This window comes from Sebastes fasciatus, chromosome 17, assembly GCF_043250625.1.
Source record: "Sebastes fasciatus isolate fSebFas1 chromosome 17, fSebFas1.pri, whole genome shotgun sequence".
Lineage (NCBI taxonomy): Eukaryota > Metazoa > Chordata > Actinopteri > Perciformes > Sebastidae > Sebastes > Sebastes fasciatus.
Window position 1 is genome coordinate 31,093,020 of NC_133811.1, and position 23,330 is coordinate 31,116,349.

General features: G+C 42.4%; 1 protein-coding gene and 1 pseudogene across 1 annotated transcript; one reads left to right on the forward strand and one right to left on the reverse strand.

The window, feature by feature from the left end:
* LOC141754929 (uncharacterized) overlaps nt 1-6,757 on the reverse strand; it is a 28,536-nt pseudogene extending 21,779 nt beyond the window's left edge.
* A 3,511-nt stretch (nt 6,758-10,268) lies between these two features.
* On the forward strand, nt 10,269-21,399 carry bzw2 (basic leucine zipper and W2 domains 2). The gene is made up of 12 exons (XM_074614282.1): nt 10,269-11,096; nt 13,265-13,335; nt 14,134-14,310; nt 14,646-14,749; nt 15,088-15,153; nt 15,248-15,383; nt 16,625-16,734; nt 17,620-17,790; nt 17,877-18,023; nt 19,208-19,346; nt 19,489-19,611; nt 21,029-21,399. The coding sequence occupies exons 2-12, from the start codon at nt 13,272-13,274 to the stop codon at nt 21,055-21,057; spliced, it is 1,266 nt and encodes a 421-aa protein (XP_074470383.1). The 5' UTR covers nt 10,269-11,096; nt 13,265-13,271; the 3' UTR covers nt 21,058-21,399.
* The last annotated feature ends 1,931 nt before the right edge of the window (nt 21,400-23,330 follow it).

A 23,330-nucleotide genomic window follows, 5' to 3' on the forward strand; every position in this document is an offset into this window, starting at 1 on the left:
CTCATCAACTGGCTAACACCTGAATGTGTTTTACTGCAGGCTTGATAAGATCACATTCACACCCCTCACCCTCCCGCCGACCTCCCACCTGTACTCAGACCTGTAAAGACGATGTGAGTCAGATCTTTCATTTGCATGATGAGACAAAGAATGAGACGTAGAAACTAATTTGCACTCCAATGGTCAGTATTTTTCCATCAATCCCTTCGTAGCCGAGAGAGGGCAGGGACAGAATATGTTAATCTAGTCTGCCAGACTCATTGATCCTTTATCTGACTGAGGTTTGTACAGGTTAAAATCTACGGCCCCGACCATGGCTCTGAAATATCAGTAAGTTAGAATCTATGGCCCCGACCACGACTCTGAAATATCAGTAAGTTAGAATCTACGGCCCCGACCACGGCTCTGAAATATCAGTAAGTTAGAATCTACGGCCCCGACCACGGCTCTGAAATATCAGTAAGTTAGAATCTATGGCCCCGACCACGGCTCTGAAATATCAGTAAGTTAGAATCTATGGCCCCGACCACGGCTCTGAAATATCAGTAGGTTAAAATCTACGGCCCCGACCACGACTCTGAAATATCAGTAAGTTAGAATCTACGGCCCCGACCACGGCTCTGAAATATCAGTAAGTTAGAATCTATGGCCCCGACCACGGCTCTGAAATATCAGTAAGTTAGAATCTATGGCCCCGACCACGACTCTGAAATATCAGTAAGTTAGAATCTATGGCCCCGACCACGGCTCTGAAATATCAGTAAGTTAGAATCTACGGCCCCGACCACGACTCTGAAATATCAGTAAGTTAGAATCTATGGCCCCGACCACGACTCTGAAATATCAGTAAGTTAGAATCTATGGCCCCGACCACGACTCTGAAATATCAGTAAGTTAGAATCTATGGCCCCGACCACGGCTCTGAAATATCAGTAAGTTAGAATCTATGGCCCCGACCACGGCTCTGAAATATCAGTAAGTTAGAATCTATGGCCCCGACCACGACTCTGAAATATCAGTAAGTTAGAATCTATGGCCCCGACCACGACTCTGAAATATCAGTAAGTTAGAATCTATGGCCCGACCACGGCTCTGAAATATCAGTAAGTTAGAATCTATGGCCCCGACCACGACTCTGAAATATCAGTAAGTTAGAATCTATGGCCCCGACCACGACTCTGAAATATTGGGCACTACACACTGTTATTGTTCCACATTAAACCTCCTACGTGATGCCCCGCGTGAGGAGGTCCACAAAGAAAGAAAGCAGGAAGTATTTAGTTAGTTTGATTCAACTTCAAGATGAAACCAGGAAACACGTCAACACAAAACCTGGAGCGGTTTTTAGATTTCCTTTAGAAACATTTGATGTGTAACAACAGACGGAGCGGATGATACCGGGACCCTCGAGACTCTTCCTCGTGTCTTTAGTGTCGTTATGACGTCATGAAGTCATGAACACTGACCTGAACATCGGTGGGATCAGAGGACGAGCCTGCTGCTGGTCTACTGGGGACCTCGTTGCTCTGCTGGTCCTCCTCCATTCCGCTCTTGTAGTGCTCCTGCTCCTGGTCCTGCTCCTTGTTGTGGTCCTGGTCCTGGTTCTGGTTCAGGTCCTGGTTCTGGTCCTGCTCCTGGTCCTGGTCCTGGTCCTGGTTCTGGTCCTGGTCCTGGTCCTGGTTCTGGTTCTGGTCCTGGTCCTGGTCCTGGTCCTGGTTCTGGTCCTGGTCCTGGTCCTGGTCCTGGTCCTGGTCTCTGAGATCCAGCAGGTATCCTCTCTGCTAGACTCTGCTGTCCTGGATTCACTCTGGATTATGTGCAAATCTCGCGATGCCTCCGTGTTCTCGCGGTCACTTATCCCATTTAGCCCCGCCCACACAGCCCCTGACGTCACCGTGCTGCGTTCAGGACAAGTGGGAACTTCAGCAGCTTCCCCCTTGTCCTCTATATGTCTTTAACTTGCTGCATTGGCGTTTTAAACAGTTAAAAAAAAGACCACGCGAGAGTATGACAATAATTTCACTTAAAAACATTAAAGATATTGCATACATTCAGTGTTTTCATTGCTTGCTCACCACATCAGTTCACACTGAGCAGCAAATCATCACACATCTACTAGAACTTATCAGACTCTCTCTGTCACACACCTTTCCATTGTGTCCAGTATTCCCAGTAAGTATTACTACGGTAATAGTAAACACGTGTGTGTATAATGACAGTGAGACTGCTGTATCTCATGTCTGATGTTGAAGTCTTCTGTTGCCTCTTGTGGAAGTCTGCAGCTCCACATTCAGGAACTGTTCCATTAAACTCACTTTGCCCTCTGTGATGTAAATGTGTTGGAGAAACGAGAGCTAAATATGAGGACGAACATGTTACTGACTGAATTCATGAATTCACCTTTTACCAACTCTTTTTTTCTCCTGATGACAGATTTCTGAACATCTGAAACATTTCTGTTCCAGTTAAGAGACGATTAGAAAAGTAGTGTGATCCATTCTGGTCTCCTTCATCGATGCATCAAGTCACATAAACGTGACTGGACTTCTACATTTGAATTCATGTGACACCGCTGTGACTAAAGGAGCTTTAGATGTGAACGTTTCACACAAGAATGATTTTCATTTGAGGATCCTGAACTGAGAAACAATGAATTATTTTATAGTGTTGTGAGTAAAAGTTTTAGTAGAACTCCGCACTAATTACTGCATATATACGGTATATAGAACATGTTTTATAAGACACTGAAGTTTGACTGCACAATATTTTCAATAAGCATAAAGGTAAAGAAACAAAAGCTTATTTATCAGCTGATTTTAATGTCTCTGATATTGAAAAGCAGATATTTTTGTACTGTACACACACAACAAATTACATCCACAAATATTTAGATCTATTAAAGTTTATTGATTCACTTCTACTGAGAACGCCAATTACAACAGCTCAACAAATATTGATTGATGGAAACGGTTTTGAATGAGGAGTCAAAGCATCTCTTTGTGTCGACTAATTTAATGACAACATTGAAAACATGAAGTGAACAGCTTAGATTATTAAAGCAGCAATCCTGGAAGGATGCAAGTTCAACAGCAATAATCACGATGCAAACAGGCGTTACCATGGAAACAAATAGCGAACACGTCTCCACCTCAGCTGGAGCCATCTCTAACATCAATCTGTGTCTCTTTGCTATCAGCGTGAACAAACCTTAACTGACTCAAAACCACATTCAGTCATAGAAAATAAAAACAAGAATATAAATGTAAAATAAAGATTATTCAATGAAAACTACACAGAGGAGGAAAATATAATGTTGAACTATAAAACAATAAGAACAAGAGAATATGCATGAAGCTGATAAAAACAATAATGGGAACACATCTGGAATAAATCATTCTAAACTCAAGGCTCACATACTCTCTTTTTGGAGCTTTTGACCACCTTCCATGGCCTTCTTCAGCACTTAACCTTCCTCAGTTGTCATCACATGACGCTAGTCCAGCACAGTCACATGATAACAGGTGGTTGTATTCGGGGGGAGATGGTAACCCCCGTCTCTGTTCAAAGATGGTCTCTGGTGTCGGATGTGAATGTCCTCCTTGATCTTTCTCCAGCTGTCGACTCGTGGATGGATTATTGAACGTGTCTACGGGGCACAGGCCCAGGGGTTCGACTACAGTCAACAGTTTCTGGTCTTTATGTTCTAAACAGCATGTATGTTATTGTGGCTACGGCTACATACTGACCTTTATTCCAGTAATAAATTTTTTTCTTTACCATCCATTAATCTGCTGATTATTTTCTTTGTTGAATTGTTTTGTAAAGTCACTGTTGGTCAGACTTCAATGTGGAGAGAAGCTCAGAATATAACAACATAGCTATCAGGGCATGGGGAAGAGGCAGGAGGAAACAGCTAGCTGGCCTCTGAAACATGTTCACAACGATGCAGTGTGAATGCACTGGTGGGATTTAAAGTGACTACTCTGAGTAAAGGTTTTACCACATTGGTCACACTGGTACGGTTTCTCTCCAGTGTGAATGCGTTGGTGTCTTTTAAGGGAACTATCCTGAGAAAAAGTTTTCCCACATTGGTCACACCAGTACGGTTTCTCTCCACTGTGAATGCGTTGATGGACTTTAAGGGAAATATCCTGAGAAAAAGTTTTCCCACATTGGTCACACCAGTACGGTTTCTCTCCAGTGTGAACACGTCGATGGTTTTCTAAATTACCTTGACTGGTGAAAACTGCCCCACATTGGTCACAGCTGTACGGTTTCTCTCCAGTGTGAATGCGTTGGTGTCTTTTAAGGTGAGTACTCCGAGTAAAAGTTGTGCCACATTCGTTGCAGCTGTACGGTTTCTCTCCAGTGTGAATGCGTTGGTGGCTTTTAAGGTAACCGCCAACAGAAAAAGTTTTACCACATTGGTCGCAGCTGTACGGTTTCTCTCCAGTGTGAACACTCTCATGAATCTTTAAACTTCCAGATGTTGTGAAGGATTTGCCACAGAGCTGACAGCTGTGACGTTTGAGTCCCCCTCCTTCTCTTCGTTTCTATAGCAACAGACAGACATAAAGAGAGAGAGAGAGAGTCAGTGAGATGCCATGGTGGAGCGAGCTATCTAAAACCATAAATAACATTTACAACATAACCCACAATGGGCCTCATGCAGCAACATTCCCTTAACTCTCTTTTAGGTTTTCTCTTAATTTTCTGTTAAGAGAAAAAATAAGAGAAGTCAACTCCAGATGCACCAGGTGTGCTGAATGATGAATCCCACTTGATGATAAATTGGAGGCATGTGGCTGATTGTTTATTATTAGCATAGGTCCCTCTAATCACTATATAAGGGCAGGAGTTGAGCCGTGTGTAAATATTCTGCAGCTGAACACACTCAATATCATCCAAGGGTTTTTATAGTCTTAATTGGGATCAATGGACCAATAGTATTTCTTTAGCCCACAAATTTAATCTAAGGGATAATGCCTGACGACCGTCTGATGAGCCTCCTCGAAGGCCATTAATTCCTGATTATGGACACCTCGAAGGACGTTATCTCACTTATACCATGGTCACTCACCAAAGAAAACAAATGAAGACTATTAATTTATATTTTCATGCGTTTTGCACCAAAATCTAAAGCTTTGTGTGTTCCAGTCGCCACCATGTGGTGTTCAGAAGACGAGGCACTGAAGGACTAACGTTATACTATATACGTTATACGTGTTGTAAATAAGATATTCAGATTGTTTTGCAGCCAGCGCATTAATTTAGAACGGTGAACAGACAGTTTCGCTGGAAATACTTAGTAGGTGTCCATTATCAGGAATTAATGGACACCCTGCAGCCAATCAGAATTAAGTATTCACCCAGACTGTGGTACAATACACAAGAAAACCAAAACTTTAGTCTCATTTTAGTTTTTCTGTTATCATTATGTATATTTTAAATATAAATGCAATCCCATACAGCTACACGTGCACTGTCAGTACCAGACGCTTCCACTAACTACAGCACATCTACTTTAATTATCACTTTGAGCACAGACAGGACAGAAACTGACACTCTGCTTAAAAACTCATCTGCACTCTCGTGGATGATATAATTATGACATCATTATTAGTGACCATGCACCAGCGTCCTTCACGTTAAACGGTGAATCCACCACCAAACCTTCTCTCTGATGGTGTTTCAGTACTTCACTGCTTAAAGCCTCTGATGTTATTGCCTTCATACAGAGAAAGAGAGCATCCTTTATGGAGCTGAGCGACTCCCCTGCTTTGACTGCACTGATTGGAGTGTTTTTGATGCTGCAGCAGGAGCTACACTGAAAACGACCTGGCATCAGTGTGGAGGAGCCTGCAGGACATCAGCAGCCCCCCCACTGTGGAGACTCATCAACTGGCTAACACCTGAATGTGTTTTACTGCAGGCTTGATAAGATCACATTCACACCCCTCACCCTCCCGCCGACCTCCCACCTGTACTCAGACCTGTAAAGACGATGTGAGTCAGATCTTTCATTTGCATGATGAGACAAAGAATGAGATGTAGAAACTAATTTGCACTCCAATGGTCAGTATTTTTCCATCAATCCCTTCGTAGCCGAGAGAGGGCAGGGACAGAATATGTTAATCTAGTCTGCCAGACTCATTGATCCTTTATCTGACTGAGGTTTGTGCAGCTTAGAATCTATGGCCCCGACCACGGCTCTGAAATATCAGTAAATTAGAATCTACGGCCCCGACCACGACTCTGAAATATCAGTAAATTAGAATCTACGGCCCCGACCACGGCTCTGAAATATCAGTAAGTTAGAATCTATGGCCCCGACCACGACTCTGAAATATCAGTAAGTTAGAATCTATGGCCCCGACCACGACTCTGAAATATTTGGCACTACACACTATTATTGTTCCACATTAAACCTGATGATAAAAACAGGATGATACCGGGACCCTCGAGACTCTGCCTCGTGTCTTTAGTGTCATTATGACGTCATGAAGTCATGAACACTGACCTGAACATCGGTGGGATCAGAGGACGTGCCTGCTGCTGGTCTACTGGGGACCTCGTTGCTCTGCTGGTCTGGGTTCTGCTGGTCCTCCTCCATTCCGCTCTTGTAGTGCTCCTGGTCCTGTTCCTGGTCCTGGTTCTAGTTCTGGTTCTGGTCCTGGTTCTGGTTCTGGTTCTGGTTCTGGTTCTGGTGTTCCTGGTCCTGGTCCTGCTCCTGGTCTTGGTCTTGGTCTTGGTCTTGGTCCTGTCCCGGTCCTGGTCTCTGAGATCCAGCAGGTCTCCTCTCTGCTGTCCTGGATTCACTCTGGATTATGTGCAAATCTCGCGATGCCTCCGTGTTCTCGCGGTCACTTATCCATTTTAGCCCCGCCCACACACACCCTGAAGTCACCGTGCTGCGTTCAGGACAAGTGGGAACTTCGGCTGCTTACCCCATGTCCTCTATATATCTTTAACTTGCTGCATTGGCGTTTTAAACAGTTATTTTTTATTTTTTTTATTTCAAAATGACAGTATCCATAGTAACAGCAGAAAACATTAAAAACATTTACATACAAAAGAAGCATAGCGAAAACATAAACAAAGAGCTGTGACAAACATAAAAGGACAACAGAAATGAAACAAAACCAACATAAAATAAAAAAAAACACCATAAAAAAATAAATAATAATAAAAAAAGACCACGCGAGAGTATGACAATAATTTCACTTAAAAACATTAAAGATATTGCATACATTTTTTTTTTTTTTTGGTTTTGTGAGGAATAAATTGTTTACAGATATAATTCCATTTCTTTCATAAATACGAAGAAATTAGGCTTTTTTTTGGTAAATTTACACTTTGTGAATGTGGAACTTCACGAGAATTAAAATTAAATTAATAAGAAAAAATGCATTACTGTCTTTGTCACTGTAACCATAGCAACCAAATATAATATTTCTATAGTACAGTGCAAAATCTGAGAAAATGTTAAGCGTTTTAAACAGTTATTAAACAGTTAACAGGACCAGATGAAACCATGTTCACCGTTTTAAAATCAACATGTTCTTTGTAACTCACACAAATGTCGTCACGTATCAAACTAATGTAGAATTATATCAGACAAAACCTGATCACGTGAATTAGTATGTTGCATTATACTGTGCACACATCATGATATGTTCCACATAAAGAAGAGTAAATATGTCACCATCCATCTTATTCTGTTCCTCAATCACTTCAACACGTCTGCTGAAACACTGAGCAAATAACTAGTGGCTGAGGGTGCAGAATATGCAAAAGCCCTTTCCACAATTTTTGTCCAAGCTTTTGGGACAGAGAGCACAAAGAAGTCCTGTGAACGCAGTGAATACCGTCCACAATTTTTTTGCGTAATAAAAACACTTAAGTGTTGTGGGAGCAGACCCAGAATCACTTTATATATAAGGATGTACCAATGGAGAGACCCTATGGGTTGCCAGTGCAGGCCATCCCACCCGAGAGTCCAATTTACAGTGGTGAGTCAGAGCTTTACTATCTGTAGTGAACCTCGAGGATGCACGGTGAGCTACATCAACCATATGAAGGCACTGAGCAGAGGCATGCATCTACAAAACATCTCCATAATCTAAAACCGGTACAAATATTGTAGAAACAAGACGCTTTTTTACATTAAAAGAAAAACACAACTTGTTTTTGAACATTTTTCAGACTTCTTCGGAAGCTTTTTCAGATTTTTTTCCGACTTTTTTTGGACATTTTCTGAATTTTCATAATTTTTTCAGAGATTTTTCGATAGTTTTTTCAGACTTTTGTTTTTGTACTTTTTTGGAAATTTTCTGAATTTTTTTCAGGCATTTTTCAGTTTTTCTCACTTTTTTTTGGAAATTTTTCAGACTTCTTCGGAAGTTTTTTCAGATTTTTTTCTCACTTTTTTCTCACTTTTTTTGGACATTTTCTGAATTTCTTTCAGAAATTTTTCTGACTTTTTCAGAATTTCTTTCAGAATTTTTTTTCTGACATTTTTCATAATTTTTTTCAGATATTTTTCAGACATTTTTGGAGGGGTTTTTTAAACATTTTTCAGACTTCAGAATTTTTCTCCGATTTTTTTTTTTTTTTTAACTTTTTTTGGACAGTTTTCAGAATTATTTTCTGACATTTTTTTCAGGCATTTTTCTGATTTTTTTTCACTTTTTTTGAACATTTTTCAGACTTCTTCGGAAGCTTTTTCAGATTTTTTTCCGACTTTTCTTTTTTTTTAACTTTTTTTGGACATTTTTCAGAATATTTGAGACATTTTACAGAATTTTTTTCGGACATTTTTGGTGGGGTTTTTTCAAACATTTTTTAGACTTCAGAATTTTTTCGGAAGTTTTTCCGATTTCTCTGACTTTTTTTGGACATTTTCCGTTTTTTTTTTTTTTAACTTTTTCAGGACAATTTTCAGACTTTTTTTACAAAATTTTTTGGACATTTTTCAGACTTCTTTGGAAGTTTTTTCAGATTTTTTTCTGACTTTCTTGGACATTTTTCGGAGTTTTTTTCAGAAATTTTTTCGGAAGTTTTTTTAGAGATTTTTCTGACTTTTTGGGACATTTTACAGATTTTTTTTCTGACATTTTTCGGAGTTTTATTTCAGACATTTTTCAGATTTGTTTGGACCTTTTTTGGAAATTTTTCTAAAATTTCCCCCGATTTTTTCTGACATTTTCCGGTGTTTTTTCCGATTGTTTGGGACATTTGTCGGACTTTTCTGGTCCTGGTCCTGGTCTGGAGGTTCAATCAGAGAACAGGAGCCACATTAGAGAGAGCTGAGAGGCTAACGCTAGCAGCTAACAGGCTAACCAGCTGTATTCGGGTCTAACTCGGTTAATATTCTTCTCTTCGCGTCTGCGTTGACTTCAGCTCAAAGGAACCGTGTTAAGTGAGTGTTTACCTGAGTGTTAAAGTGTTTACCTGAGTGTTAAAGTGTTTACCTGAGTGTTAAAGTGTCTACCTGAGTGTTAAAGTGTTTACCTGAGTGTTAAAGTGTTTACCTGAGTGTTAAAGTGTTTACCTGAGTGTTAAAGTGTTTACCTGAGTGTTAAAGTGTTTACCTGAGTGTTAAAGTGTTACCTGAGTGTTAAAGTGTTTACCTGAGTGTTAAAGTGTTACCTGAGTGTTAAAGTGTCTACCTGAGTGTTAAAGTGTTTACCTGAGTGTTAAAGTGTTTACCTGAGTGTTAAAGTGTTTACCTGAGTGTTAAAGTGTCTACCTGAGTGTTAAAGTGTTTACCTGAGTGTTAAAGTGTTTACCTGAGGTTTCACCTGTTTAAACGGATCTAGGATGCTCGTCAGCTAACAAAACAACTATCCCGCCAACAGCCCGACGTCACAACCAGACAACCGCACTTCCGGTTACTAGTACTTCCGGTCTGGTTTTTCAGTTTAAAGTGACAGAACGTCTCCACCTGGAGGTCAGGATGGAAACTACAGCTACACACAGTTCATGTCAGCTGTCCGCATTCCCACACGTTTTCATCAGGAAATGCATTATCTAGTTGTAACAAAGATTGTTAAAATGATGGATGACAACAATAGTCAACATATGGGATTACATTTGTTTGTTTGTTTCATCTGTAGAGTACAATATGGTTCTTCACAGTGTACCACTACTAGTTCACGAGTATGGAGAGAATTTGGATGGAAGAATCTTACTAGATTCTTCATGTTATTAACGTGGGTGTTAATCCTGTAATATCCTGGGTGCTGATAGCCTTGTGCCTCAATGCATGCTGGGATAGGCTCCAGTCCCAGGGACCGTTACGGACAGCATCTTAGATGTCCATGATCCTGTTAGTGACATCATCCAGGCTGTGCTCAGGTGTAAACAAAAGCTGAAGAGTAACAACCGGTTTAAAAAGGTTTACTTGAGCGACTGATGAAGCGGAACCCAGAAGCAACTGCAGCTTCCGCCGCCCCGGCAGGTTCACCTGAGGAGGATCTGCCCAACAGAACAAACTGTTTGTTTTTGCGAGAGATGTGTGTTTTACTGGTTTGGTGTAAGCTTTTGTGGTTAGTGTGTAGATTTTTGCAAAACTAGCCTACTGTTTCAAACAAAGCACCTAAGCAATCAGAAATAAAATGTAATATGTTCTGTGTGTGTGAGCAAGTGAGTGATGGCAGTGAAGGGACTGTCGGCTCCTGAGCTGACCGAGATCCAGACAACAACAGGGATTGATGCTGTGGATTAGAAAGTGCTGTAATCCGTGACCCAGCCAATCCAATCCCTGCCACAGACATGGGAGCTTTTCTGGCAACTTGTAGTAGGTTGTGTCTTTCAAAATAATATCAACTAACATACCATGTGTGTGTGTGTATATGCATGCATCCATGCACACAAACACACACATGGTATGCATGCATCATGAATGAATGAATGAGTGAGTGAAAGAGAGAGAGGGGGGGGGGGGGGTAATGAGTATGAGCTGGATGACACGTGTCTCAGTAAGAGGGATGAGCCCACTATAGAGTTTATAGAGCCGAGCACACAGTTATCAGGCAGAACAACACTCAGACACTCAACGCAGTCCAACCTGAAGCACAAGGAACTCACTGCTGGTAAGCGCGGGATTTTTACAATTATCTTTATATATAATTTGGGGGGAGTCTGCTTAAATTTGACAAGTGTTATGTACATTTTTATTATAATCACTAGGGATCAGTGTCTTGTGTCCCACTTTGGTGTGTAACAGGTGCCGGCAATCTCCAGCCGACCACACTCACATGTTCTGGTCCTGTCCGAAGCTCAATACATTTTGGTCAGAGATCTTTAACACACTTAACGTAGCAGATAATGCTGCTGTTATCCCCCCCGGCCCTCTCTTGGCTTTGTTCGGAGTCCTTCAGCCCAACATTTCTACAGACATGCAACATGTTCTCTCCTTCACCACCTTGTTGGCAAGGAGACTTATTCTGTTTAAATGGAAACATGTTCTACGTCCGACTCACAACAGGTGGGGGATAGATACGTTACTGTCTAAATGTCGATTTTCCCTTAACTTAAGGGTTCCCTAAATTCTTTTGAAAAGATTTGGAAACCTCTTCTAAACCATTTTGAATCTCTGACCCCCTCGCCTGGCTGTGACCTCTGAGCCTCCTTATTTGTTTTGTTGGATTGGTGTTGTTATAATTATTTATTTATTTTTATCTCAATTCTTTTTTTTAATTTAATTTTATCTATGTTTTTTTTTGAATATGTGAATGTTGTATGTGTTTTATTATTTCATGTGTCTAGTGTGTTTCTAATTTTGGCGTCATTGCTGCCTTAAAGGGACTATTTGTAACTTTTTAAGCGTATAAATGTAGCGGGTCGCCACACATGCGCGCTCGCGTGTGGCCGCTGCCTCTCCTCCTCTGCCTGCCTGCCTTCACTCAGACAGAGCGCGCGTTCTCAGTTCGCTCCACCTCTAGACGTGAACGCGCGCTCACTCCACACTGCAGAAGAGTTAGTTTAACTCTGAGAATATCTAGTGAATGTTCAGTGGACGTTTCTGCAGAAATAACTGCTGCAGCTCCTCCAGACCAACAGAGGTTTTCCGTGTCTTGTGAAGTGACGGGGCTCCGCAGAGAGAAACGTTATCGTCTCGTTACCGACCGGGTGCCGGTGTCTCCTCTGCTCTCTCCGGCTGCGGGTGGAGAGAGCAGGGAGACACGCTGCAGAGCCCCGCTGCACCAGCCTCCGCTGAGGCACTAAAAGCCAACACTAAGATCAGATCTAAATCATGTTCATGGAGAGACCTTCGTCTGGTCAGCTAACATTACTGCCAAGCAGCTGAAATATAGAGTGATATTGTGGTTTTAGCTGACGTGTGTCGCCTCACTGTTTTGAGCGATGCTCGTTCAGGTATATTAAGAGCGAGCAAGCGCGAGCCCGACGCTGACTTTCGTCGATTTCACGGCCACAGGTGTCGCTGTTAACAAGCATTTCTGAAAGTTACAAATAGTCCCTTTAAGTCTTATAGCTTTTAGAGTTATATTGGTTATTTCCTTTATTGTCAGGGGTGTGGGGAGGGGGGGGACTACTTATTTGCTCTGTAATTTATATGCCTTGCAATGTTCTTCCAATAAAAAAAAATAAAATAAAGAAACGTTAATGTGTTGAGTGAAGAAGGAAGGTTAAACGCGCTTCAGCCGCCTCACAAGGAATAGTAGGGCAGTCTTGTGACAGGAGAGACTTCAGAGAGCAGGTCCAAAGCACACTGGAGCACTCTGATGAAGACGCCAACTGCTTCTTCATCAAGTACAAAAGTATTAACATCAAAATATACTTAAAGTATCAAAAGTACTCATTATGCAGAATATATACACTGCCAGGCAGCTTGTGAATTTCATCAAGGGATCAATAAAGTCAATAAACGTTATCCAATTTAACACATCATAATTCATTTGTTGATAATATTTTGTATTACTCTGCTTCTGCAAAGTAACTAAAGTTATAAATAAATGCAGTGGAGTAAAAAGTGCAATATTTGCCTCTGAGATGAAGCGGAGGAGAAGTATAATGTAGCAGAAAATGGAAATATCCAAGTAAAGTATAAGTACGTTAATATTGTATTTAAGTAAATGTACTTAGTTACTTTCCACCACTGCATGCAGGCATAGTAAAGGCATATTCCAAAGTAATGATTGTAGGCAAAACCTAATGCAAATGGCCGATGTATCTGTATCTGTCAGTCTCAGTGAAACATGTCGGACTGACTGAGTGTCTGTCTGTGTTGCTGCTTCAGGACTTGTATGACTACCGGTAAGCAGCAGAAGCCAGTGCTCACAGGCCAGAGGTTTAAGACCAGGAAAAGGGGTGAGTACCAAAGAGGGCTTCGTATGAGCTTGGCAGCGGCGATGTTCTGCTTTACCAAAGCGACAAAAATCGGTCTGGTTCTCTGCACGTTTCAAACATTTGCAAATTTATATTATGCAAAAAATAGTATTTATATTATATTAAATGAATCAGAGACTAAACCGCAATATTGACATGGACATTTAATTTAAGTTATTTGGGTTGAATCTGTTCTTAAAGGAACACTCTCTCTCTCTGAAATGACCTGTGATTGGTCAAAGTCTCCCGTCACAGGCTAGATGTTCTAAAGCCTGAAAACAGAGCCATGAGGAGGAGCAGAAGTCTAGTTTCTCTCAGAACACCTGAAGTACAATATGCTGAAAGGTTATTTTGGGATTTTTGCCCAATGATGCCAAAAATATTCTGCCTACTGCAGCTTTAAAGCTGCAGTAGGCAGAATATTTTTCCCACAAGGACGGCCGCACTGACATGAACTGATGTGGAATCCTGACAAGGAAACGTTTGGATCTTTTATACTCTGTACGGGTTTCTCCTGGCGGCAAACTGACATTCTCAAAGCAGCTCAAAGCTCTCCATTTTCTCCGCCCATCTGCGTCAACGTAGTTAGAAAAATTTGGATATGCACGGACAGACGAAAACCTGCCGCTCAGAGCCCGAAGGGCCGTGTCTGATAGTGTGATGTCACTTGCAGAAGTAATGTAAAGTTTATGTAGTAAATAACTTAGAAAGTAGCCTACAATGACATGTGTACGCATGTTCTATCTTTTTTTGCATTGATCTTGTGATTCTCTGCTCTAGATGAAAAAGAGAAGTTTGAGCCAACAGTTTTTCGAGACACGATTGTTGCGGGCCTCAACGAAGCCGGTGGCGACTTGGATGCTGTAGCCAAGTTTCTAGATGTCACGGGGTCGCGACTGGACTACAGACGCTATGCTGACACTCTGTTTGACATCCTCATCGCAGGAAGCATGCTTGGTGAGTGTTGTCACTGTGGCCGTCTACACAGCTGAGGTAATCGTTAGTGGCAGTGCAGTGCAGAGCATACAGTCATAAATGAGTATTGGGCTGATGGGTCCAGTAGTAGCCTGTGCAGGATTAGCCGTGGACAGACAGATGTACACACACACACACACATAATCTCCTCCCAGGCTTACGCCTGACGGATATAACACATGATACAACATCAAGCAGGCAGTTGAATATGCTTAAAGCGATCTGAACCATCACACGGCTGTCCAGCTTGGGACAGGAAACGCTCTCAACAACGGGTCCGAAAGCTCTAACTTTAAACCTCCTGGTCCCTTCCTCAGCTCCTGGTGGGACTCGTATCGATGAAGGAGACAAGAACAAGGTGACGGCATTTTGCGTGTTCACCACTGAAGAAAGCCATGCCTCACTACGCCTGCATGCTCAGGTACGTCCACGCTCCCCTTTGTACTGACTGTGACAAACAGGAAAGAGGACGGGCTTCTGTTAAATGATATAGATCCTTTCTCGTCTTCCGACCACACAAAGCGCTTTAATGATAAAGTATTTTGGGGTTCAGTATCTTGCTCAAGGACACTTCGACATGCAGACCGGAGGAGCCGGGGATCAAACCGCCAATCTTCCAATTAGTGGACAACCTCCTGCGCCACAGCCGCCCCTTTAACATCTGGGTTCAATGGGCTCACTGGCCAATCAGATTAACATCATACAGACTTACTGACTGTCGTTTGGCTAATTATGTCACGGTCCACTTTGTGATTGCAGGTTTTCAATAAGCTCATCAGAAGATACAAATATCTGGAGAAGGCCTTTGAGGATGAAATCAAAAAGGTTAATCTTCACATGTTCAGTATTGTGTTGGTTTGTTACGGTCATAACATCTGACTGTGACTGTCCTCACAGCCGGCTTTCTGTTGCTGTGTAGCTGCTGCTCTTCCTGAAGGGCTTCAGTGAGTCGGAACAGACCAAGCTAGCCATGCTGACGGGCATCCTGCTGGCCAACAGCACACTCCCAGCTGCCATCATCAACAGCCTCTACACCGATAACGTGGTCAAAGATGGTGAGAGGACACAACTCTGCTGTATTCTGCTATAGATTACTGCCTGATAGCAGCCGGTCTAACTGGGAGTAGTGGAGGTGGTTATAGTAGATAATAGATTTGATGTTCAGCAGTGAAGTTCACAAGACTTTAAACTGTAAATTTACCTAAACTGCAGAGAGAACCAAAACAGGTCTTTAAAGGTCCCATATCATAAAAAAGTGTGATTTTCATTTTTTTATTATTATAAAGCAGGCTTAAGTCCTATATAAATACTGTGAAAGTATCGAAACACTCAATCCAGAGGGAAATACACACAGCCCGTATTCAGAAACTCTGCATTTGAAACAAGCTGTGAGGATTTCTGCACATTCGTGATGTCACGAATATACAATATTTAGACCCTTGACACAGATTTAAAAGTAAACATTCTAAATGTGTTCCAGTTTATTCCTGGTTGCAGTGTATGTGTGTCATCAGCTGACAGGAAGTACACATGGACCCAAACTGTTGCCTAGCAACGCAATTGTTTTGCAATTTCGTAGCAATTCCATTGAAATGCACTAAAACAGAGTGTTTAAGACAGAGGGTAAATACAGGAATATTCAGGCAGACAGTATGAGGAAAATAAAGGTTTTTCTTAACATTACAGGATGTAAACATGTTCTAGTAGAAACACAAAATACAAGTGTGAACCTGAAAATGAGCACGATATGGGACCTTTAATTCTAATTTCTCCTTTTACCCAGTTAATGCACTTTTAAAGATTGTCTCCATGTTTACCTGTTGTCTGGAAGTCAGTTTAACGTTGTTTTTGACAGCACAACAACAGATCCCAACGGAGCACGCTCCACTCTGCTGCTCTCATGTTCCCTTTACACAAGAATACTATTTACTTTCACTAATTATTATCAGTCTCTTCTACTTTGCAGTTCATTTTCAAGCTACTGCCAATTAAAGTCAACATGTCCTGCAGAAGTATTTCACGTTAAAAGCAGCTCAGTTGGGAAAACCAATCTCTTTCCTGGTAAGCTTTTATTGTGAAACATCTGCAGGAACTGTTGGAAATATAGTGAATAAAATACAGACTAAAACCATAAAGGACTGTTCACTTTATAAATTGCATCACTTAAAGATATTGATTAAGATGTGTGAAGATGTGAAATTGGGCATCAAGGACCACCAGTAAGTATTATGTCAAATGACAAAGAACATATTTCTTTCCGAACTGACTTCTTTGTTTCTGGACATCACTTTTTCAGGGATCTCTGCAGCCTTTGCTGTGATAATGTTCAAAGCATGGATTGCAGAGAAAGATGCCAATTCAGTGACCTCGTCTTTGAGGAAGGCAAACCTGGATAAAAGACTTCTGGTAAGAAAAAAAAACATGGATCAACAGGAGGTTTACCGGAGAGTGTGACACATTTCAGAGATTCAGAGAGTAACGTACTGGTCCCTTATCAGTAGGACTGAATGCAAAGTATTAATATCAGGAGAGTTTCCACTGATCGTGTTCATCTGTCAACCCGAGGGCAAGCAGAGGGCAACAATGCAAACTTAATATACTAAATTGGCTCTAACATCTAGACTAACCTTCCATTTCTGTTGTGAAGTTTGAAGAAGACCTTTGCAAAAGCAACACTGTTAATTCCAGCTGCATTATTGTGCACCTGATACTGAAGCAGGAACTTGTTCCTATTTAAATCTGCACACATGTTGATGTCAAGCTTCCAGTTTCTTTTACCAACTAGACGGACACTCAGAGATACAGACCTCCGCCAAGGCAGCCCAGTCTTCCATGATATGCAAATCTAGAAAGCGCAACCACTCTTATGTCTGGATATGTTTCCAAAACTGCTGTATTATTTTACTTCTTCTCTTCGGTGGAGTTAATGACTGGTGATTTTTTCTATTCACATTCAATTGTTGATCAGAGAGATCTTTGTCTCTTTGTCTGGTTGAACCATTGTACAGTGTTTTGTTCTCCAGGTACAAAACAGCCCTTCATCTCTTTATAGAGCACTTTCTAGAACCAAAGAGCATTTAAACATGGAGAGTAGTCCTCTCAGACGTCTGACTGGACCCAATGAAGCTTTGTGGCAGCAGATTCTGATCTCTCGGTATGGTACCGTAGTTAAAGTCATCAGACCATCAGTCTGAGTTCTGTTGGACCTCTCTATAGGAGGATAAGCTGTTATCATTTCTAAAGCAATGTATTGTATTTTGTTCTTTTGTTTCCTGCCCATGTTGACTTCAGGAGCTGTTTCCTGCTAACAAGCAGAATGTGGAGCATTTCTCTAAGTACTTCAATGACGCCGGGCTCAAAGAGCTGTCTGACTTCCTGCGTCTGCAGCAGAGTCTGGGAACCCGCAAAGAGCTGCAGAAAGAACTGCAGGAGCGCCTGTCCCAGGAGTGCCCCATCAGAGAGGTACCGGGGTTCTACCGGCGTAGCGATCATACCGTAGTGTAATCAGATCTGGGGCCAGGCCTTACTGTATGCTCATGTGTGTTCAGATGGTGGTGTATGTGAAGGAGGAGATGAAGAGGAGCAATCTGCAGGAGCAGGCTGTGATTGGCCTGTTGTGGATGTGCCTGATGAACGCTGTGGAGTGGAACAAGAAGGAGGAGCTGGTCACAGAGCAGGCACTCAAACACCTCAAAGTAGGTCACACACACACAGCTGATCACGGCACAACACAGAGTCCCCCGTCGGCTAGAACAAAAAGGTTTTTTACAACATTTTCCTACAACGTTCTCGGCAGTAAGTCGGACTTGTTTCCGGTCGGGGGTTAGCCTTCGCCAGGGCTGCGCTTTGTCACCAATCGAGGCGTAGTCAGGGGGGGGGGGTTGCAGTTTGGTGTGCTGAGGTCTCATCGCTGCTTTTTGCAGATGATGTGGTCCTGTTGGCATCATCGGTCTGTGACCTCCAGCATTCACTGGATCGGTTCGCTGCCGAGTGTGAAGCGGCTTGGATGAGGATCAGCACCTCTAAATCTGAGGACGTGGTTCTCAGCAGGAAACCGGTGGATTGCCTACTCCGGGTAGGGAATGAGTCCTTACCCCAAGTGAAGGAGTTCAAGTACCTCGGGGTCTTGTTGGTGAGTGAGGGGACGATGGAACGTGAGATTGGCCTGAGAATCGGAGCAGCAGGGGCGGTATTGCATTCGCTTTACCGTACTGTTGTGATGAAAAGAGAGCTGAGCCGGAAGGCAAAGCTCTCGATCTACCAGTCAATCTTCGTTCCTACTCTCACCTCTGGTCATGAGGGCTGATGGGTGAAGACCCAAAGAACTAGATCGCGGGTACAAGCAGCTGAAATGGGTTTCCTCAGGAGGGTGGCTGGCGTCTCCCTTAGAGATAGGGTGAGAAGCTCAGTCATCCGTGAGGGACTCGGAGTAGAGCCGCTACTCCTTTGCGTTAAAAGGAGCCAGCTGAAGTGGTTCGGGCATCTAGTAAGGATGCCCCCTGGGCGCCTCCCTAGGGAGGTGATTATATCTCCACCCTGGCCTGGGAACGCCTCGGGATCCCCCAGTCAGAGCTGGTTAATGTGGCCCGGGAAAGGGAAGTTTGGGGTCCCCTGCTGGAGCTGTTGGCCCCGCGACCTGACCCCAGATAAGAGGCTGAAGATGAGATGAGACCCCTTTTTTTATTGAACAGAAGAAGCCAAAGTTCTCCAACGTAAACTAGTACAGGATGCGTTCAGGCACAGTAACATGAATATTGGTATCATTAGCAACACTTTATGTATAGGTAGGTATAGGAGGGTCAGATGTTCACTGTGTGTGTGTGTGTGTGTGTGTGTGTGTGTGTGTGTGTGTGTGTGTGTGTGTGTGTGTGTCTGTCAGTACTATGCTCCTCTGCTGGCCGTGTTCAGCACTCAGGGTCAGTCTGAGCTGGTGCTGCTGCTGAAGATCCAGGATTACTGCTACGACAACATCCACTTCATGAAGTCCTTCTCTAAGATAGTGATGCTCTTCTACAAAGGTCAGTATCTCACACATATCAATCTGCATCTACATGCTATCCTTTTGCATCTGGTCATTATCCTCCAGATGTGTTTGTTGTCTTTGTTTGGCGTCCAGGTTTTAAGCTCCTCGTACTGAATGTTCTTCTCTCTTTAACTCAGCCGACGTCCTGAGTGAGGAGGCCATCTTAAAGTGGTACAAAGACGCCCACGCCGCCAAAGGGAAGAGTGTCTTCCTGGAACAGATGAAGAAGTTTGTTGAGTGGCTCCAGAATGCTGAAGAAGGCAACAATGATATTAATAATAATCAATTATAATCATGTCCCCAGACTCTGTCAGGATATTTGTTATTACTGCCACCAAGCGTGCCCTCGTGGAACATATTAAATCAGAATGGGATGTCATTTGCATAATTTTATACTAAATTGACCGTAAAAATATTAATTTTATGCACTAAGGGGATTTGGAAAAGAAATGTTTAACAAGCTTTATTAATTAAATGAGAAATACGAATTGGAATATATTTCATGACTACAAAACTTTGTTTCGTTAACACGACATGCTGCTCTTTTTGTCTTAAAGGGCCTGTTTGTAAGAATCCTAAATGTGTTGTTAACAGCTTCACCTGTGGCCGTTAAGTCAACTAAAGTCAGCGTCCTGTTGCTGGCGCTTGTGCTCGCTCTACATAGACATGAAGGAGCATCGCTCAACACAGTGAGGAGACACACGTCAGCTAAAAGCACAATATCACTCTATAGTTCAGCTGCTTGGCAGTAATGTTAGCTGACCAGACGAAGGTCTCTCCATGAATCAATGCTGATCCTAGTGTTGGCTTTTCCTGCCTCAGCCTCCCGACCGCAGCCGGAGGGAACGGGGGAGACGCCGGAGTTTTGGTCGGAGACGATAACGTTTCTCTCTCCGGAGCCCCGTCACTTCACAAGACACGGGAAACCTCTGTTGGTCTGGAGGAGCTGCAGCAGTTATTTCTGCACAAACGTCCACTGAACATTCACTAGATATTCTCAGAGCTAAACTAACTCTTCTGCAGTGTGGAGTGAGCAGCATGCACGTGAGAGGTGGAGAGAGAGAGAGAGAAGGAGAAGGAGCGCGGTGTGTGAGTGAAGGCAGGCAGAGGAGCAGAGACTCCGGTCCTGGAGACCAAAGCTACGGTCTCCCCCGCGTCCTCCGACCGGTCGGGACGCTGAAGCAGGAAGAGTTAACACTGTTTTGCAAGACGGGCCCCACCAGACACAACCCCGCGGTTCTGGTGTCCCTGTGCAGTCTGAACAGCGTAGCTACACGCGAGCCGTAATGATTTATACGTGTAACAAGTTACAAACAGAACCTTTAAAGCATATCTGTGGGGATATTTTGTTCTGTGAAATGACTTTGAATCAGATGTGTGTCTGCTATCTGCATGCATTAACTGTATGACTTAGTAGAAGACAGTATATCATAATAACAGGACTCAAAAAGTATTCCGTAATTATATTCAGTATTATCATTTATGACTTCATATGACATCATGATTTGTTTTTGGTAAAACATAATGACATAATAACTCAAAAATAGGATAACTCTAAATGATGACGGCTTCAGTACCCATACAGCAGGTTCTTGCTTTGACAGTCAGCCGTGTAATTGTCAGTGCAACCAGCAGATGGAGCCGTCATGTTATGCCTTCTCTTCTTCTTGTCCACAGAGTCCGAGTCCGAGGGGGAGGAGGCCTAGTTCCTGTAGTCTGCATGTGGCCCTGAACGACAGCCAGCAGCTAGTTAACATGTGTAGAGGAGGCGCTCCAACCGGCACCACCACAGACCCACTCCCCTCCTGTGGCAGCTCAACACCGTCAGATAACCCCACGAGTCTCTGGACACTGGACCGGGAGTCCGTCCCACGGATGGAGACGGCCTTACTGGTGTCCATCCACCTCTGTACAGACTCCATCTATATATGACTCTGTCCAGGAATAGAAACATGTCCTCTGCAGTAGATGTAGATGTACGTATGTGAGTTTTGAGTAACTTGGCAATGCTCTCATGTTTTTATGAATAAACTGGTTTTGTATATATGTGTGAGTACGCTCCGGTTCTTCTTCTCCTTCTACCACCTGCACAATATTGCTGAGATCAGACCCTCTCTCACGCCCTGCTGCCGAGAGGCTCATCCACGCCTTCATCTCCTCCCACCTCGACTACTGCAACTCTCTCCTGTATGGCATCAGCACCACCTCCATTCAATGTGTGTGTGTGTGTGTGACCCAGAAACGATGTGTGTTCTCTTCAAGCCAACGGGGTCGCTGATGAATCATAAATGAAGTGTGAGAGTAACATGAGACAGGAGGAATCAGAAGCAGCATCACCTCACAGACAGCAGCCGATACTGACTGACTAACTCCACCTGACTGACTGCAGGTCAGTAACTGACTGTAGAGTCAGTAACTGACTGCAGGTCAGTAACTGACTCTACAGTCAGTAACAGATAGAGTCAGTATAGAGGTCTCTTCATGCTGACTCTACTGATCCACATCCTTTCTGGAAGACTTTCAGAGGAAATAGCATCACTTCCTCTGCAGCCAATCAGCAGCCGGATGCTCTGGAGCCTCATTGAGTCACATGCCAAGCAGGTGTCAAGTTAAATCAGGTGACCACACTGACACCGGAATCTCATCTAAACCTGTCTTCAAAATAAGAGCATGGACTTTCATGGACATGAATTCACCAAACACATTCAAAGACCCGGCATTGACTGTGATTTAGTCGTGTTTAGTTCCATCAGTATCTGTAGAGGTTCTCTGATTATCCCCTCAGAAAGCTGTTGATGGTAAAGGCCACCGTGTTTCTGCCACCATGAGGATATTAATGTCTCTTTATAAATGTTGACTTCATAATGAAATCTGTCAGGTTATAGTGATGTTTTTCTTGTTACTGTGACACAGCGGATTCTCATTAAAACAACATACCAACTTAGCACCTTACCAAATAACTCTTGTAATACCAGAAGTCAGTATGTCTGTGTAATAAGAATATTTAGGTTTCAGTCACAGAGAGACTCTCGGCCTTGGTGGGAGGCTCATTACAATATTATTATTCTAATTCACTAAACATAAGCGACTGAATCATCAGCTGAGTGGAGTGAACTGAATTTCTAACACGACTTCACTTTATGAACGATGTCAACCAACCGGTCATACAGCAATACAATAATATATTTATAAATGTTTCAGCTCACAGTGACTGAGGTGTATAAAGGTGGAGCATGCACTGACTGAGTGTCCATCCAAAGACTTGATCATCAGGCTTTGGATCATTTTCCTGCTAAAACAGCTGATTAAAGTTCCCTTTTATCTTTTTATTTTTATTTTAAACAGACTTTATTTCTGAATTGTGTTAATACAACTCTAACAATCCACTGCACAAACATGTTTGGACTGATAGATATCCCACCCACCCCCCACCCATGACAATACCCAGAGGGCACTCAAAAAAAACAAGTGTACAAAATAAATATAAATAAATAAATACACACAAATATACAAATAAAATTAAATAGTCATAGTAAAAAAAAAAAAAAAAAAATAGATAGATAAATAAATAAAATAATGATAAATTGTCTCGTTGTTTTATCTTTTATAGTGACATATTTTCTGTAGTCAGATCAATTGATGTTCAATAATAACAAAAAACAACAAAATAAACACACTTTCCTTTGTAAAGACACAAGTTATTATATCCCTCTGGACATGTTTTATTTATTTTATCTTATTGTTTTAACTACACATTTATAGTTTCTGCAAGTGTTCTAATCTAAATGGAGAACTTCCTTCTGGAATCATCAACCACTTTTAAACTCTAAAACTCTGTGTCAGACACACGCTTAAGTTTCCAGGAAACTTATAAAATAATAAAATAATGAACTCCACGCTGAAGGTCTAAATGCTGTTTCAAAGCCGTCTCCATGCAACCAGTTATACAAGTCAATACTAACTCATTTATTATTCTAAC